The sequence below is a fragment of the Canis aureus genome, chromosome 29 (genome assembly GCF_053574225.1).
Source record: "Canis aureus isolate CA01 chromosome 29, VMU_Caureus_v.1.0, whole genome shotgun sequence".
Lineage (NCBI taxonomy): Eukaryota > Metazoa > Chordata > Mammalia > Carnivora > Canidae > Canis > Canis aureus.
The window spans coordinates 11,957,374-11,975,244 of NC_135639.1; the positions used below are offsets into that span (position 1 = coordinate 11,957,374).

A 17,871-nucleotide genomic window follows, 5' to 3' on the forward strand; every position below is an offset into this window, starting at 1 on the left:
CCTTTTTATATGTTTGGCCAAAAAAAAAAAAAAAAAAAAACTAATGAAATTATAGAGGAAGAGGATTGGTTTTTTCCAGCTGAGTGAAAATGTGATTTCCTGCTCTCCAAAGTATTTTCCTTTCTGTAGGGACACCCTTAAAACACTACCTGATGAAATAATGAGGAAAAAGGTTCTATAGAAGACAGACACACTCATTATATAACAAATGGTTAAGTAGAAAGAAAATATTCATCTGTTATCTTGTTACTCAAATAGCTCTATATTATGTATTATGTTTTTCCAGGTTTTTTCTATATATTCTGCTAAGTAGTGTGATGATAATAAACTTTAAAAAACTTTTTAAAGGGATCCCCGGGTGGCGCAGCTGTTTGGCGCCTGCCTTTGGCCCAGGGCGCGATCCTGGAGACCCGGGATCGAATCCCACATCAGGCTCCCGGTGCATGGAGCCTGCTTCTCCCTCTGCCTGTGTCTCTGCCTCTCTCTCTCTCTCTCTCTGTGACTATCATAAATAAATAAAAAAATAAATTAAAAATAAAAATAAAAAAGATTTCATTTATTCACGAGAGACACAGACAGAGGCAGGCACAATAGGCAGAGGGAGAAGCAGGCTCCCTGCAGGGAGCCTGATGTGGGACTCGATTGCAGGACCCTGGGATCACAACCTGAGCCAAAGGCAGACACTCAACCTCTGAGCCACCCAGGCATCCCTAAAAGTATACTTTGAAACATCTTTAGGACAGTCAAAAGAATGGGATTTAAAAATAACCTTTGCAAGTTAAAGCACCGTTGACAAAGCTGTCGAGATAGTTCCAGCTTATCTAATTATGTTATGTTTTAGGCTGGGGCTAGTTAACTAGTAGAAAGACTGAATAAATTGAATTTTACAAAATTCTCTATGGGACAGATATATATTCTTACAGATATCTGGCACCACCTCAAAATTCACCCTGCTACTACCATAAAAGGGACAAAGAAAGCAAAAGCCTCCATTTATATCAATTGGCACCTATTAATAAGGTGCCAATTGAATAAGGTTCAAATACACCTTATTTACTTGAAAAGCTTCTCTCAAGCATCAGTGCTGAAGTTCAGCATTTTGAACTGAGTGGAATCACACATTGTGGCAGAAAGGACAGTGCACTTTTGTTTTTTTTTAAGTCTGTTCTATCTAATTCTAAGAAATTTGAGGGTTTAGTATTTTTGTGATAAAGGCAATTTTCTGAAATATATCAGGTATTGTAGGTGAATAAAAGGAAGCACACAAAGGGATTTTACTTTGTGGTTTTTTTTTTTAGTCAATATTTTGTGTTTTAGCTTTCATAAAGAGATTTGGATTCGATAATTATCATTTAGAACACAGTGACTAACTTACATTACTGATTTTAGGAAGCATTCAAAGCTGTGGAAGATATTCATGGACTATTCACCTTGTCTAAAAAACCACCTAAACCTCAGTTGATGGCAAATTACTATAATAAAGTCTCAACTGTGTTTTGGAAATCTGGAAATGCTCTTTTTCATGCATCTACACTCCATCGTCTTTACCATCTATCCAGAGAAATGAGAAAGAATCTTACACAAGAAGAGATGCAAAGGTAAGAATGTTAGGTAATATTGAAATTATGAAACAACTTCTTAAATGGTATGGTTCCAAGTTAGTGTTTCTCAACCTCTGCACCACTGACATTTGGGGCCAGATAATTTACTTTTGTGGGGGACTCTACACTTAGGATGTTTCACAGCATTCCTAGTCTGCCCACTGGATGCTAGTAGCAATTCTTCCACTTCTGACTGTCAGAAATGTCTCCAGACATGGTAGTTCTCTGGTAGTATTCTTGGTCTTCAATAACTGTCATTTGATAACTACCTCTTCCAGAAACCTGATTGAGAAAAATCAGATTAGTGTTACGGTATGAGCTTTCTATCTGTATACAGTATTTAGAATCTAGTCTAAGGTTAAGTAAGAAAATTTTATTATTTTATTTTTATTTATTTATTTATTTTTTAAGTAAGAAAACTTTAAAAATAAATGCTATCAAGTCTTTTTTCCCCTCCTGATTATAAAATAAAACTGAGGGGATCCTGGGATGGCTCCGTGGTTTGGCACCTGCCTTCAGCCCAGGGCATGTTCCTGGAGACCTGGGATCAAGTCCCACATCATGCTCCCTGCATGAAGCCTGCTTCTCCCTCTGCCTGTGTCTCTGCCTCTCTCTCTATGTCTCTCATGAGTGAATAAATAAAATCTTAAAAAAAAAAAAAAAAACAAACCTGAGTGTGTGTTTGAATACAGAAAAGGGGTCTATAACCTAGCAATCTAAAATCACTTTATTTTTTTTAATAAAACATGTAGCCTATTTCAGTCTTCTTTTTTTTTTTTTTTTTTAGTAATTTTTTAAAGATTTGGGGCACTTAGATGGCTCAGTGATTGAGCCATCTGCCTTTGGCTCTGGTTGTGATCTCGGGGTCCTGGGATTGAGTATTGCATCAGGCTCCCCACAGGGAGCCTGCTTCTTCCTCCACCTATGTTTCTGCCTTCTCTCTGTCTCATGAATAAATATATTTGAGAAAGTGTGCACGTGAGCAGGGGGAGGGGCAGAGGGAGAAGCAGACTCCCCACTGAGCAGGGAGCCTGATGTGGGACTCGATCCCAGCTCCCTGGAATTATGACCTGAGTCGAAGGCAGATGTCTAACTGACTGAGCCACCCAGGCACCCATCGTGTTTGGTTTTTTAAATGTTTCAGTTGGATTCAGGAAGCTCATACATCACTCTTTTTTTCTCTTTGTAGACTATGTTATTTTGGCCTCTGGTAGAATTATATAGATGAAATTTTCTTTTAGCTTTATAGCAATGTATGGAACCAACTGAATGAATTTTCCTAGTATATTTTCTTTGAAACTCTAAGGACAGTGTTCATTATGTCACTCACTGTCCTTTATGTAATCCATGTCTGAGACTAAAAAACTTGGTTCCTTTAAGGTACTTCTGTACCATCCCTTTATTTTTTATCTATTTATTTATTTAAAAGATTTTATTTATTTATTCATGACAGACAGAGGCAGAGACACAGGCAGAGGGAGAAAAGCAGGCTCCATGCAGGGAACCTGACGAGACTTGATCCTGGGTCTCCAGGATCACATCCAGGGCTGAAGGCAGTGCTAAACTGCTAGGCCACCTGAGCAGCCCTCTACCATCCCTTTAGAAAGTGCTGTGATAACAGTATTATAACAATAAACATCAGGCTGTTTAGCTCTATGTACATTATGTTGCTTGATCTTTACAATAGCCTCCTGAAAATTAAGTATCTTATCTTAGGTGCCAGTCTTGGAAATGGTGAAGCTGAGATTCTAACTCTTGACCCTTGTGCTCCACAGCACACTCTCCTTAATGTCCTATGGTGCTCTGAATTCAACCTGACTTTCATCTTATGTTCTAGCTTTTTTTTTTTTTTTTAAGATATTATTTATTTATTCATGAGAGACAGAGAGGGAGGCAGAGAGACACAGGCAGAGGGAGAAGCAGGCTCCATGCAGGGAGCCCGACGTGGGACTCAGTCCTGGGTCTCCAGGATCACACCCTGGGCCAAAGGTGGCGCTAAACCGCTGAGCCACCCAGGCTGCCCTCCTCTTATGTTCTTTTTTTTTTTTTTCCCCTCTTATGTTCTAAGGAAGCTAAGGTTTAGTCTCACCACACATGCCCCCCCCATCGTATTCACTTAATGGTCCTTGTAAGTTTTTTCCCTTTCTTAACTGTCACTTTCTCCTCAATTTTATTTTATTTTATTTTATTTTTGTTTGTTTGTTTTTTCTCTCCTTAATTTTAAAAGCTGCCTGTTTTTCTAAGGAAAACAATAGAGGTATAAAATGTATCTATATTTTACATTTTAAATCCTGTCTTTTTCTATAGCTGAGAAATACTGACAATAGTAAATGGGTGGGTAAAGTTCTGATTCTCCCAAGTATTTTAGTACAGTCCATTTCTCTTCATCTAATGCTTTGATGAATAACATATATGAATATAGTCTGTCAAGGTGATATACATATTGTCACTGGTGTATTTTACCAGGCAGTTAAAGTGTTTTTATCAGGTGACAAATATTTATAAATTTAACAGATGCATAATTTTGTTTGCAGAATGTCTACCAGAGTCCTTTTGGCCACTCTTTCCATCCCTATTACCCCTGAGCGTACTGATATTGCTCGACTTTTGGATATGGATGGCATTATAGTAGAAAAACAACGTCGCCTTGCAACATTGCTCGGTCTTCAAGCCCCACCAACACGAATTGGCCTTATAAACGATATGGTTGGTATAAGTTCGAGCATTCTTCAAGCTCAGAATAGAAGGCTTTATGGTCAGGTTTTATTATTTGTGCCAGGCGGTTCTGATGGATGGACTAGTTTTAGAACTGCAGGTATAAGTCACCACAGTGTTCTTTTAAGGTGATTTCTCTGTGGTGAGTGGGCTGGAGTTAAATTCATTGTAGCAAATAAGAGTTGGACTACCTTTGAGGGATAATGTGGACCACTCAGAAAAAAAAGTTAGGGTGGGTAAGAAGGTTCAGGCCTTATTTCAGAGGGCTGCAGGAAAACTAATCGAGCTGACAAATGGTAGAAGTAGGGTGACCAGTATACGAAAGAGTGTGAGGTAAATTAAGCTTGATTCTGGACAGTGAAACGATTTCCAGTGTTTTCTTTTTTAAATATTCATTTTATGTTACTAATGTAGTGGCTCTTGATCCGTGCTATGCAATGAAATTGTGAAGTATTCTTTAAAATGCAGATTCCTACCTAGTAGCACTTGGCTGGCTCAGTCAGAGGAGCCTGTGACTTGATCTCATGGGGTTGTGAGTTTGAGTCCCATACTGGGTGTGGAGATTACTTAAAGCTTAAAAAAAATATATATATATAGTTTCTAGATTGTACCCACTACATACAATAATTAGTTTTAGAATATAGAACCTAAAATTAGTGTACCTTTTTTTTTTTTTTTTTTAACTTTATTTTTATTTATGATAGTCACACAGAGAGAGAGAGGCAGAGACATAGGCAGAGGGAGAAGCAGGCTCCATGCACCGGGAGCCTGACGTGGGATTCGATCCCGGGTCTCCAGGATCGCGCCCTGGGCCGAAGGCAGGTGCCAAACCGCTGCGCCACCCAGGGATCCCAAATTAGTGTACCTTTATGGTGTTTTATGCTGATGGACTTTTGCAGTTAGTGGAAGTTTATCATATGCTAGGCAAGTAACACCTAAAGGGATTTAGACTTTAGGGTGTCTGACTCGGTAATCTGACTTAGTAGTTATTGTAATATAAGACCTCCAGTAAACTACTTTGAGACCAGCAAAAAAAAAAAGGGGACAGTTGCTAGAGAAAAGGCCTTACTTTTCTGGCAGATTTGGTTAAGAACTAAGTAGTTTTCTCCTATGATATTTTTCTATTATAGTAGTAAGGCAAATTCCCTTTGTGGTCATTTTTAAAAAACAACCTTATCTGTAAAACAGTATTTCTCTGTATGCCCCCAATTTCATTAGCAACTGGTTCTTTTTTTTTTTTTTTTTTTTTTTTAAAGATTTTATTTATTCATGATAGTCACACACACAGAGAGAGAGGCAGAGACATAGGCAGAGGGAGAAGCAGGCTCCATGCAGGGAGCCCGATGTGGGATTCGATCCAGGTTCTCCAGGATCGCGCCCCGGGCCAAAGGCAGGCGCCAAACCGCTGCGCCACCCAGGGATCCCAGCAACTGGTTCTTAGTGCAGAAAGCCAATTATAAATTTTAGTGAGAAATATATTCTAACCAGTACATTAGGTTGGCCTTATGGGTTGTCTTTACAAATATTTTATTGATCATGATTTAGGAGTTTTTGTGTCTTTATTAAGCTCTTGGAGACCTTTTTACTCTAGGTAGATGCATAATTTGGGGTTAGAGATCCAAATGTAGTTTTCCTTTAAATTCCTCTGATAAATTTAAAGGGTTGAGGCTGGTTTTTCAGACATTTTCTAGATTTCCAATCTATTTCCAATCTTCCTTACTTACATTCAGTTCAACTGGAAATCTATTTGGAAAATTCCTTTCAGTTAATTAAACCTTTTATTTATTGTAGGTCAGATTCAACGTACTGCAGTATGTTGTCCCTGAAGTGAAAGACCTTTACAATTGGCTGGAAGTAGAATTTAACCCACTAAAACTCTGTGAGAGAGTCACAAAGGTAAGACTTTGTATTTTAGTTTTGTTTATGCTACCATATAGCTGGCCTTTTTGCTATTTCAGATTGTATTTATATTGAGAGAGAAGAATTTCCCTATATGTTTTAATTCAGTGCACATTTCATTGTCTTTTTTCTTTATGTCAAGAGAAAAGATATTTCTGATGTGCTAAATAAAATCTTTGGAGGTAAATTAGCAGCATGACTAATGTAGCCATTGCTGTCAGTCACCTTCAGACAAGTCTCGATATAGCTTTGTATTACATGTGTATTTCCCTTCTCTGTGGGATGCTTTTATATATTTAAAAAATGTTGGAAATTTTCACAAATGTTTGAGTGTTATTTAGAAAATGTAATTCTCTTTCAATGTAATGGATTTTACAGGTTCTAAATTGGGTTAGGGAACAACCCGAAAAGGAACCAGAGTTGCAACAGTATGTTCCACAGCTGCAAAACAATACCATACTCCGTCTTCTGCAGCAGGTAGACCCTTTTTTTTTTTTTTTTTTTCCTCAGGTAGACACTTTTAAATGAGTGTTTTATTTAGAACAGGAATTTCTCCCCTTGATTTTTTTTTATCACAAAAATAAAAAGTTTTAGCATCACCTAAGAAGTGAACACTTCACCAAATTCTGTCCTTGCCAAAATTAGTCTGTCTTTGATTTGAAAAACAATTATTCTATGCAGTTTGCTTTTTCCTCCTTTATTGTATAACTTTGTACATCTCTCCTCTTTAGCCATTTAGGTCTTACTCCTTTTAATACTTACGTGGTTTAACATTGTCTAAAGGGTACTGTGATTTATGTATTCAGACTCTATTGATGGAAGTCTGTATTTCTAGGGGTTTTTTTGCTGTTAGAAAATGTTGCAGCAGTGAATATTTCCATACATGTATTCTTGCATACTTCTGTGGCTTTCTGTAGTCTAGGAAGTGGAATTAGTCACAGAGCTTACACATTTAAAGCTTTAATAGCTCTTTAAGATTGAATTAATGGGACAGCCCAGTGGCTCAGTGGTTTAGCACTGCCTTTGGCCCAGGGCATGATCCTGGAGACCTGGGATGGAGTCCCAGGTCGGGCTCCCTGCATGGAGTCTGTTTCTCCCTCTGCCTGTGTCTCTTCCTCTTCCTCTCTCTCTGTCTCTCTCTGTCTCTGTCTTTCATGAATAAATAAATAAAATCTTAAAAAAAAAGATTGAATTAATGAATACTACCAGTAGTGATTGGAGAACCTTTTCTTTTACACTACTTATTGTTAGTCAAAGGAAATACTGGTAAAAATATTTTAGTATGATTTATGTAAGTTTGAAGATTATGGTTTATGATACGGCTTCAATGTTCCTGTTTTGTCTTCCGTTTATTTCATTGGGAGGGGTCTTTTATGATATGTTCACTTGGAGTATTTGTGCACATTTCATTGACCTGCTTTTCTTGTATATGTGAGCAGTGTTATTTCTTACGTGCTATACAAATAGTTGAAGGTTAATTAGCAGTATAACTAAATGGTAATGCTGCCAGTCTCCTTCAGACACATAACAAATTTATTGAAAGTGTTCAGATGAATTAGGTAAGTAGCAAGTCTTTATCTACAAATATGTGGCCATTCAGGGCTTTTTGTTTTATAAAACTAGGATTTGAAAGTATTATGCTTCTGAGGAATGTTATACTGTGATGATTCAAAGCATAGCATTTGGGATTGGTAGCCTTGAATTGGAATTCCAGCTCCAGCAGTGTAGTGTTAACATTTACTCTGAGCTTCAGTTTCCTGTCTCTGAGAAATGGGCATAATTTCTATTTCTCATGCTTGTGTAAGACTGCGTGAAAAAATGTCAAATGATAGCTGTTGTTACTAACCTTGTGTTTCTTATGCAGGTGGCACAAATTTATCAGAGCATTGAATTTTCTCGTTTGACTTCTCTGGTTCCTTTTGTTGATGCTTTCCAACTGGAACGGGCTATAGTCGATGCAGCCAGGCATTGTGACCTGCAGGTATGTGCTGGAAGGGATACTAGGTGGAAGGCCTTTAAGGACTAAAAAACATATACCCTTTGTCAGCTTTTGGTTCAGTGACATCTTTTTAAAGTTGTACTGAATCAATTTTCTGGCTTTTGTAATTAACATTCTTAATTTTTGTCTCAGTTGAAATTTTTTTTTTATCAAAAGTCATTCATTTCTAGAGTATCTCATATTTATAGATACAACTATTGACGGTGTCCTTTAATTCTCAAAGGTTCGTATTGACCACACTTCTCGGACCCTTAGTTTTGGATCTGATTTGAATTATGCTACTCGAGAAGATGCTCCAATTGGTCCTCATTTGCAAAGCATGCCTTCGGAACAGATAAGAAATCAGCTAACAGCAATGTCCTCAGTACTTGCAAAGGCGCTTGAAGTCATTAAGCCAGCTCATATACTGGTATGCATCTTTGAGAAAAATTATCTACAGAATTTTTGAGGGGCCATTATGCTATGTCTTGTGCAAAAAGGTTTGTTTGAGATGATGTCTGAGAAAATTGGTTTATTATATATTTCCTATTCAGTTGTATTTGCTAGTATGGGTGTTACACCTGCTCTGCATATGATGGATTCCCTTACCCCCACCTCCATGCTCTTTAGGGAGTCCTGTGCTTCTTGGGCTTTTCCTTCTTGGTTAAGTTCTTATCTGTGTGCTCTGTTAGGATTTCTTCTTGGCTTGCTGACTTCATTCATTCATTCATTCATTCATTCATGGTAGACACACAGGGAGAGGCAGACACACAGACAGAGGGAGAAGCAGGCTCCCTGCAGGGAGTCTGACGCAGGACTCGATCCTGGAACTCCAGGATCACTCCCCAGGCTGAAGGCAGGCGTTAAACCGCTGAGCCACCCAGGGATCCCTGGCATGCTTTTATTTTATTTTATTTTATTTTATTTTATTTTATTTTATTTTATTTTATTTTATTTTATTTTATTTATTTTATTTTATTTTATTTTATTTTATTTTATATTTTATTATTTTATTTTATTTTATTTTATTTTATTTTATTTTATTTTATTTTATTTTATTGCTTGCTTACTTTAAAGTAGATTTGTTGCAGAGAAAACTTGACTAACAAAGGTTCTTTAACTACATCACTCCTATTAATAGAAGACTATATAGGTCATAGTTTTTGATGCTGGGAACTAGTAACTCGAATAACATCATCTCCTATTCTTAAAGCAGACACCTGTATGGGTAATGCATCAGGGTTATTTAGTAATTTATTGGATGCCTAATAACCATGATGTGTCACAGAAAAAAAATTTTTAAACGCATTTGTTTTTGAAGCAAGAGAAAGAAGAACAGCATCAGTTGGCTGTTACTGCGTACCTTAAAAATTCACGAAAAGAGCATCAGCGTATCCTGGCTCGCCGTCAGACAATTGAGGAAAGAAAAGAGCGCCTTGAAAGTCTGAATATTCAGCGTGAGAAGGAAGAACTGGAGCAGAGGGAAGCTGAGCTCCAGAAAGTACGGAAAGCTGAAGAAGAGAGGCTGCGACAGGAGGCAAAGGAGAGGGAGAAAGAGCGCATCTTACAGGAACATGAACAAATCAAAAAGAAAACTGTTCGTGAGCGTTTGGAGCAGATCAAGAAAACAGAACTGGGTGCCAAAGCATTCAAAGATATTGACATTGAAGTATGTAACACATTACTTCTTAACTTTGATCTACATCTCAGAAGCATAGTCATTTACTGTTTATTGATTACATTGGCTTGTCTGGTTATTTTCACTTCTTTGGTACGGCTGATTTTTTCATCTGTGAAGTAAAACATTTGTTTTTAATGGCTCTGCAGGTTTTAACATATATTGAAACAGAAATATGGCTATCGTAAAGCATTTTTATATTGCCCAAGTTTATCCATTGTGAGCATCTACTCATTGTATAAAAAGTAATTTACGTTTTGATTTTAGAAAATGTTATTCCATACACATTTCTTTTATATTCTTATTAGTGTGCATTTGTGATATTTTTCAGGATCTTGAAGAATTGGATCCAGATTTCATCATGGCTAAACAGGTTGAACAGCTGGAGAAAGAAAAGAAGGAACTTCAGGAGCGCCTGAAGAATCAAGAAAAGAAGGTAGATGAAAGAACCGGTTGGTAAACTTTTAACATGCCAGATTAACTGAAACAAATTTTTAAACTATATTTGTTTTCATGTCGTCCAGATTGACTATTTTGAAAGAGCTAAACGCTTGGAGGAAATCCCATTGATAAAGAGTGCTTATGAAGAACAGAGGATTAAAGACATGGATCTGTGGGAACAACAGGAAGAAGAAAGAGTAAGGTTTCTGATTACCTGTAACATTTGTAGCCTGTAAGCTATAATTAAATCCTCTGTCAGTAATGGGGCCACAGTTTCAAAATTTATTATTTTGTGTTCTCTTGCCAGGAATGGCGCTTTAGTGGCTGTATACTAACAGATTGATGGACAGATTGAAATTCACAAGAGATTAAACAATGAAACTTGTAAAATATAAAGGGCAGCTGAAATGTTTACTTAAAAAAACAGCTTTATGGGGATATAATTCACATGCCATACATACAGTTCACTTATTTAAACTGTACAGTTCAGTTCTATATGTATAGAATTGTACAGCTATCTAATTTTGGAACATATCCCAAAAGACCCCCTGTTTCCTCCCCCACCACCTTGGCCTTCTGCAGCCAGCAGTCACATTCTGTCTCTAGATTTGCCCTCCCCCCCCAAAAAAGATTTTATTTATTCGAGAGAGAGGCAGAGACTAGGCAGAGGCAGGCTCCCCTGGGGTGCCTGATGCGGACTTGACCTGGACTTCCAGGATTACAACTGGAGCCAGAGGCAGATGCTCAACCACTGAGCCACCCAGGCGTCCCATAGATTTGCCTATTTTTCAGACCTTTTATGTAAATGGGGTCGGATAGTACATGGTCTTTCATGACTAGGCAGTTCCTTTTGATGTTTTGCTAGTATACATAATATATTTATATAATGAAAGAAAAGCAAGGTTTTCAAGTGCTTATAGTGGCCACATTTGTGATTAAAAACTAGTGGCCCCATTCTGGTTAAAAAAAGAAAAGGAAAATAACTACAGGCAGCACAACTGTGGGGACTGTGGTATGAGAATGCAGCCTCTTGTTCCAATTAAGTTATCTTTCTGGGCTTCATTTGCCAGTTTCTCCCATTTTTTTCAGAAGTTAGAATTTTTGTGATAACATAGACAATTAGGGAAACAAGCATGCAGACCAGGTAAAATACTTGAGATGATCTGCTACAGACTATCCCGAAAGCTTCCTTTTCCCCCTTAAAGTGCAAAGGGAATAGCCTACTTAAATCAGTGGTGCACCCTATCTTAATCTCTAGTTTTCTTTTCTTTTTTTTTTTTTTAAGGTTTTATTTATTTATTCATGAAAGAGATGGAGAGAGGCAGGGACACAGGCAGAGGGAGAAGCAGGCACCACGCAGGGAGCCTGACTGTGGGACTCCGATCCCAGGTCTCCAAGATCAGTCCCTGGGCTGAAGGCGGCGCTAAACCGCTGAGCCACCTGGGCTGCCCTTTAGTTTTCTTTAAGGGAGAAAATATTTTTTATAATTAAACCATAGTGATTATTACCATGAAGTCTTTTGTGTTACTGTCTATGTTATAGTTTTTCTTTAATAAAAAATTTCAGTATTTTGGGCCTAAATAAAAACAGTTCTTAACAGAGAAACTGCAGGGGTCCTTTATCCTTCTGTCTTCTGTCCCTGATTGCCTTCCTAGGAATATGTGTGGGCATAGATGATAGTAACCCTCCCATTTTTGTGGCATGATAGAAGGGGCAGAGGAGCTGCTTGTCATTCTTCAGGAATATGTCAGGAATTAAGAGTAAATTACTAATCAGATAACAAATGCTTTGAAATTTAACTTTATATTACGTACTTGCAGATTACCACCATGCAACTAGAACGTGAAAAGGCTCTTGAACATAAGAATCGAATGTCACGGATGCTTGAAGACAGAGATTTATTTGTGATGCGACTCAAGGCTGCACGACAGTCTGTTTATGAGGTGAAATGACTGGTTTCAGGAAAACATTTATGAGCTTTTTAGTTTTGCCTTAAGGTGGTTCTTTAACACAGTTGGTACATTCTGTCTTGAGTTGACATTTTATAGTGATTGTTCAAATAATATTTTAATAGAAAGTTTCTGAAAATATTTTTTAGGCTATTAAGCAGTCAACCATTGCTGTAAACAAATTTTTCTGAAGGTGAAAGTGGACTGCATAAAATTTGCTTTTGTTTACTGTTTGATTTAGAAAGGAAAAAGGCAGATCAAAATGTCCTGCACTTAAATTCTAATTTAGTCCTTCAGTTTGTTTTGTATAAAAACCCACTGGGTGTAGAAAATAGCGATCAACAATTTAAAATTTAAAGCATTTGAGATATGAAGAAACTCCACAGTCATTTGGAAGTTTTTAAAGATTTCATTTCTTTATGGTGGGGATGGTCAGAGAGAATCTCAAGCAGGCCCCCCCACCCACACCAAAGCAGAGCCCAATGAGGGGGGTGGTGCTCAATCTCTTAACCCTGAGATCATGACCTGAGTTGAGACCAAGAAACAGATACCCAATGGACTGAGCCACTTTGGCGCCACCATGTGGAAATTTTTGTACTTGAAAGTTGATTCCTGTGGTTTCAAAAAACTTGTGCTTTTTTGTAAACTTTTGAATGTAAGTAGTGTGTATTTTTGCAGAATTTTGACTTTTGTTTTTTACCCATTCTATTAATAGGAAAAACTTAAACAGTTTGAGGAACGATTAGCAGAAGAAAGGCATAATCGCTTGGAAGAACGTAAAAGGCAACGTAAAGAAGAGCGCAGAATAACCTACCACAGAGAAAAAGAAGAGGAGGAACAGAGGAGGGCAGAAGAACAAATGCTAAAAGGTATTTATAGGCCAAGATTGGAGGTGTAGTATAAGGCAACCGGTTTGATACTCAGTTTATAGCAATTATGTTCAGAAAATACAGGAACAAGGAACCAGGATCTTTGGCTTCTTATCTGCAACTAACTAAAACCTAACTTTTAATTATCTGAAGTTTGTTGTAGATGAGGACGTTATGTCCTTTACCAGCTTATTTCCAAATTTTTGGTGTTTTAAAAATAACACCTTTTAATTTTTATCACTTTCTTATGTAGTAGTAACATATATTGAGGAACATGTGCCAGCTGTAGTCTGTCAAATGATCCTTTATCTGGAAATCCCAGGTGCTAAGGAGTTGGGGAGGGATTTTGGTATCTTTTTGTCATTACAAAACTGTTCATGTTGGGTGATATAATTATACTTGTTTTACTTGAATATCTTTTGATTATAAAGTACTTAAAGTTTTTAAAAAGACTTTTCCTTTTACCTCATGCTGCACCAGCAAAGTAGACCTAGCACTAGGGAAAGATGCCAGTAGAATGCACACTAACCTGATAACCCTACTTCATTATACAGAGCGTGAAGAGAGAGAGCGTGCTGAACGGGCAAAACGTGAGGAAGAGCTACGAGAGTATCAGGAGCGAGTCAAGAAATTAGAAGAAGTAGAAAGGAAAAAACGCCAAAGAGAGCTGGAAATTGAAGAAAGGGAACGACGTAGAGAGGAAGAGAGAAGACTTGGTGATGATCCACTTTCTAGAAAGGTGAATATAGAAGTTACTCTGTTTTTGTGATGTATTTGTCACCTAGTTCTTTTGCATGATCCATATACCTCCGTACATGTGTCAGCGTCTGGGCTTGGTGTTTTGAATTGGTTGCATTCATCTCTTTTAAATTCTGGTATTACTTGGTCTTCCCAAAGATAGTTTCCTAAAGGGGGGATGATTAGACTTAAACGTTAGCAAAGCTGTGTTTTAGGCTTCTGTTTAGAATGCCTCTCAGTAAGAATGAATCTTCTAAGACCTCAGTATTTGACAAAAAAACACTCTTTAGTGAATGGAAGAAGGACTATTCTAGTTTCCTCGAAGGGGGTTGCTGTGAATTCAGAGGATGATATGAGTTCTCTTAAGTCCTTAGTATTCAAAAGATGGGTCTGGTGGACCAGCAGTGAATATTCACCAGACTGTTAGAGAATCTCTAGCCCACTGTCAAACCTGAACAGAATCTGCATTTTAACAGTATTCCCAAGTGATTCAAATGCTGCTCTGAATATTTAATTTTTAATTTTATTATTTTTTAAATATTTATCTTTAATAGACCTGTGTCCCCCCCACCCCATCTCCTTTGTCTCCAATCCCCGCTCCTGATTGGTGGCACCATTACCCACTTAATCATGGAGTTTTTTTATTTTTTTATTTTATTTTAACATTTTATTTATTCATGAGAGAGAGAGGCAGAGACACAGGCATAGGGAGAAGCAGGCTCCATGCAGGGAGCCCGATGTGGGACTCTATCCCAGGACTCCAGGATCATGCCCTGGGCCAAAGGCAGGTGCTTAACCGCTGAGCCACCCAGGTGCCCCAATCATGGAGTTTTGTTTTGTTTTGTTTTGTTTTGTTTTGTTTTTAATCATGGAGTTTTGAATCTCTTCCTCCCTGCCCTTTCTGTTAATTCAGAATTTCCTTTTGCCTGCATTATTTTTTGTTCTTCCCGATTATAACCTTTCCCCAGTTTCAGACCTTCTACATTATATCCTGTTTTTTTGTTTTTCATAATGCATATTTGATCATTATACCTGCTCTTGGGTTCCACACCTTCCTTTGATTAATACTCTGTACTTGCCAAAGGTAAAACCTGCTTTAGCAATCCAGACCTGTCTGGTTTGCTGTTTTCTATCACCTTCATCTGTTGCCATTTTCCTCTTAATCACCTGTAGTCTAGCCATTCTGAGCTAGTTTTATGCCTTACCGTGTTTCTGTGTGTTCGGTATCTTGGATGTGCTTATGCTCCCCCTTAAACAAGGTATTTATTTTCGAAGTTAAGAGGTGAGTATCAGGAGAATTTCTTGCCTGTCTTTTCCATTCATCTCTGCCACACCTGTGTCAGTTCTCTTTATTGGAGGACCTGTTCATTTAATTTCTGTTTAAGACATACATGGTTAGATTTCTTATTTTGCTACTCTGTTAATTTTTATTTTTCTCTGTTAACCAGTGAATGTGGCCTGTGTGGGTTTTTTTTTTTTTTTTTTTTTAAGATTTTATTTATTCATGAAAGACAGAGAGAGAGGCAGAGACACAGGCAGAGGGAGAAGCAGGCTCCATGCAGGGAGCCCGATTTGGGACTCGATCCCAGGACTCCGAGATCATGCCCTGGGCTGAAGGCAGATGCTTAACCGTTGAGCCACCCAGGCGTCCCATGTTTTTTTTTTTTTTTTTTTAATTAATTTATTTGAGAGAGAGAACGCCCTTGCCGGCGGGTGTGGAGGATCAGGCCATCTCCCTTCTGAGCCCCGTCTGGTGTGATCTCATCTCAGCCCTGAGATCACGACCTGAGTTGAAACAGAGAGTAAATGCTTAACCTACCGAGCTACCTAGGCACCCCTGGCCTGTATGATTTCTGATTTTTTGGAATTTAATACATTTTCCCTTTGTGTCCTAAAATATGATGTTATGTGTATTCTTTTTCTGTTGGGCACAAAGTTCTGTGTGTTTTATGTATGGACTCAGAACTGCTGTATTATTTTAATTCGCCACATTCCATTAGTTTATGGGAGCCTCATCTTCTGAAGAAAGGGAGGTAATTTAAACCTGGGATTATGGGTTTCTGTGTGTGTGTTTTGTTTTTGTTTTTTGCAAATCTATTCATCATTTTCATTTTCAGCCTTTTGTGCCTCCCTTCCCTTTCAGTTGGAGTCTTTAGATTTATCTATTCGCATTTAACATGGCAGTGACTATTTGGTTTTATTCTTTTTTTTTTAATAATTTTTATTTATTTATGATAGTCACACAGAGAGAGAGAGAAAGAGAGAGGCACAGAGACATAGGCAGAGGGAGAAGCAGGCTCCATGCATCAGGAGCCCGATACGGGATTCGATCCCGGGTCTCCAGGATCGCGCCCTGGGCCAAAGGCAGGCGCTAAACCACTGCGCCACCCAGGGATCCCTGGTTTTATTCTTAACATTTAGTTTGGAGGTTTTTATTTCTATGTTTCTGCTACCTCTTTAAGCCAAATTTAAGAACTTTCTCAGTAGTTTTTATTATTTTATTTGTGATTACCATCTATTTTTTTTTCCTAAACTTAATCTAAACTTCACAGACTGTAGATTTTGAGAACTCTCTTCTCTGAACAAAAAATTTTGAGCATGCCTTTACTTTGTTTCATTGCAGTAAGCAGGGTATTTTTACTTCCAGCTCATTAAAACATGTTATCTGGGGATCCCTGGGTGGCGCAGCGGTTTGGCGCCTGCCTTTGGCCCAGGGCGCGATCCTGGAGACCTGGGATCGAATCCCACGTCGGGCTCCCGGTGCATGGAGCCTGCTTCTCCCTCTGCCTGTGTCTCTGCCTCTCTCTCTCTTTCTCTCTCTGTGACTATCATAAATAAATAAAAATTAAAAAAAAAAAATAAAACATGTTATCTATATAGGACTCAGGTAGCAGTTGTACAACCATACTGGCAAACACTATATTTACTTTCAAATGTTTATACTGTATCATCTTTTCTTTGTAGATATGTTTTTGTTTGTTCTGTGTATCCTTTCAGTTCCTTCCCCCTCCCCCAGGCTGTCTTTGTATCTGTGTCAAAAAGAGGTTTTAATTTTTTTCTCACAGTTGAAAAATTGTGCCATGGTTTGGTCAGTTCAGAATCTTCTCTCAAGTTTTGAGATCATGCTCTCAGGGATGGGAGAGGATCTTGATAATAGTCTTGGTTTTATTACTTTTGTAAATTCTGTTTTAATCTTTGGGAGCTTTCAGAATTTATTCTTGCAGTAAAGGGAGTGTGAAGATTTTACTGAAACTGTGTTTAGTCACCTAAGTATGTAGTCTTTATTATTAACCTTTTTTTGGCGCTTGTGCCTTTTTAGTCAGAGGGTGCAATTTACTTACCTTAGAGAAGATTTTTTTTTTTTTTAAGATTTTATTTATTTATTCATGAGAGACACAGGCTCAGGAGAAGCAGGCTCCACGCTGGGAGCCCCACATGGGACTCGATCCTGGGACTCTCAGGATCACGCCCTGGGCTGAAGGAGGTGCTAAACCGCTGAGCCACCCAGGGATTCCCCTCCCCCCCTTTTAAGATTTTATTTATTTATTCGTGAGAGACACACAGAGAGAGAGGCAGAGACACAGGCTGAGGGAGAAGCAGGCTCCATGAGGGAGCCAGACATGGGACTCGATCCCGGGTCTCCAGGATCAGGCCCTGGGCTGAAGGTGGTGCTAAACCACTGAGCCACCAAGGCTGCCCCCCTTCACTGCTTTTTATGGTAGTTATTGGAGGGTTTTGTTTCCAAAACACTTAAATTTTAAAGATCCTCTTACTCTCTTACTTCAGATTGTTAGCTTTGTTAGATTATTCTCTTACTCCTTCCACCCCTGGCCTAGGTCTTGTTCCATATTTTCCAGAGTGTTCTCAATTGCTGATTGTAGCCTTGGTTATGTTTGTAGGAGCAATCGAGCTGTGTCAGAGGTGTTCGTGATTAACATTGTGTGCATTGCTCACTCCAAAGGTTGTACCCCATTTTACATTTCCACTTTAAGAGTGTTTATCT

The 17,871-nt window shown here is 38.3% G+C and overlaps 1 protein-coding gene and 2 non-coding genes across 3 annotated transcripts in view; all 3 read left to right on the plus strand.

The window, feature by feature from the left end:
- Positions 1-17,871, plus strand: part of EIF3A (eukaryotic translation initiation factor 3 subunit A) — a 36,221-nt gene that overhangs the window by 9,783 nt on the left and 8,567 nt on the right. The window contains exons 6-17 of the mRNA XM_077877448.1: positions 1,390-1,598; positions 4,136-4,307; positions 6,108-6,212; positions 6,594-6,692; positions 8,080-8,196; positions 8,438-8,623; positions 9,515-9,862; positions 10,203-10,307; positions 10,396-10,509; positions 12,133-12,255; positions 12,977-13,130; positions 13,685-13,869. Coding sequence (XP_077733574.1) covers positions 1,390-1,598; positions 4,136-4,307; positions 6,108-6,212; positions 6,594-6,692; positions 8,080-8,196; positions 8,438-8,623; positions 9,515-9,862; positions 10,203-10,307; positions 10,396-10,509; positions 12,133-12,255; positions 12,977-13,130; positions 13,685-13,869 — 1,917 coding nt within the window. The remainder of the gene's footprint in view (positions 1-1,389; positions 1,599-4,135; positions 4,308-6,107; positions 6,213-6,593; positions 6,693-8,079; positions 8,197-8,437; positions 8,624-9,514; positions 9,863-10,202; positions 10,308-10,395; positions 10,510-12,132; positions 12,256-12,976; positions 13,131-13,684; positions 13,870-17,871) is intronic.
- Positions 6,323-6,452, plus strand: LOC144301525 (small nucleolar RNA SNORA19). Its single transcript, XR_013368335.1, has one exon. It is a non-coding gene; the product is annotated as a small nucleolar RNA SNORA19 (small nucleolar RNA).
- LOC144301524 (small nucleolar RNA SNORA19) lies at positions 7,613-7,741 on the plus strand. The gene has a single exon (XR_013368334.1). It is a non-coding gene; the product is annotated as a small nucleolar RNA SNORA19 (small nucleolar RNA).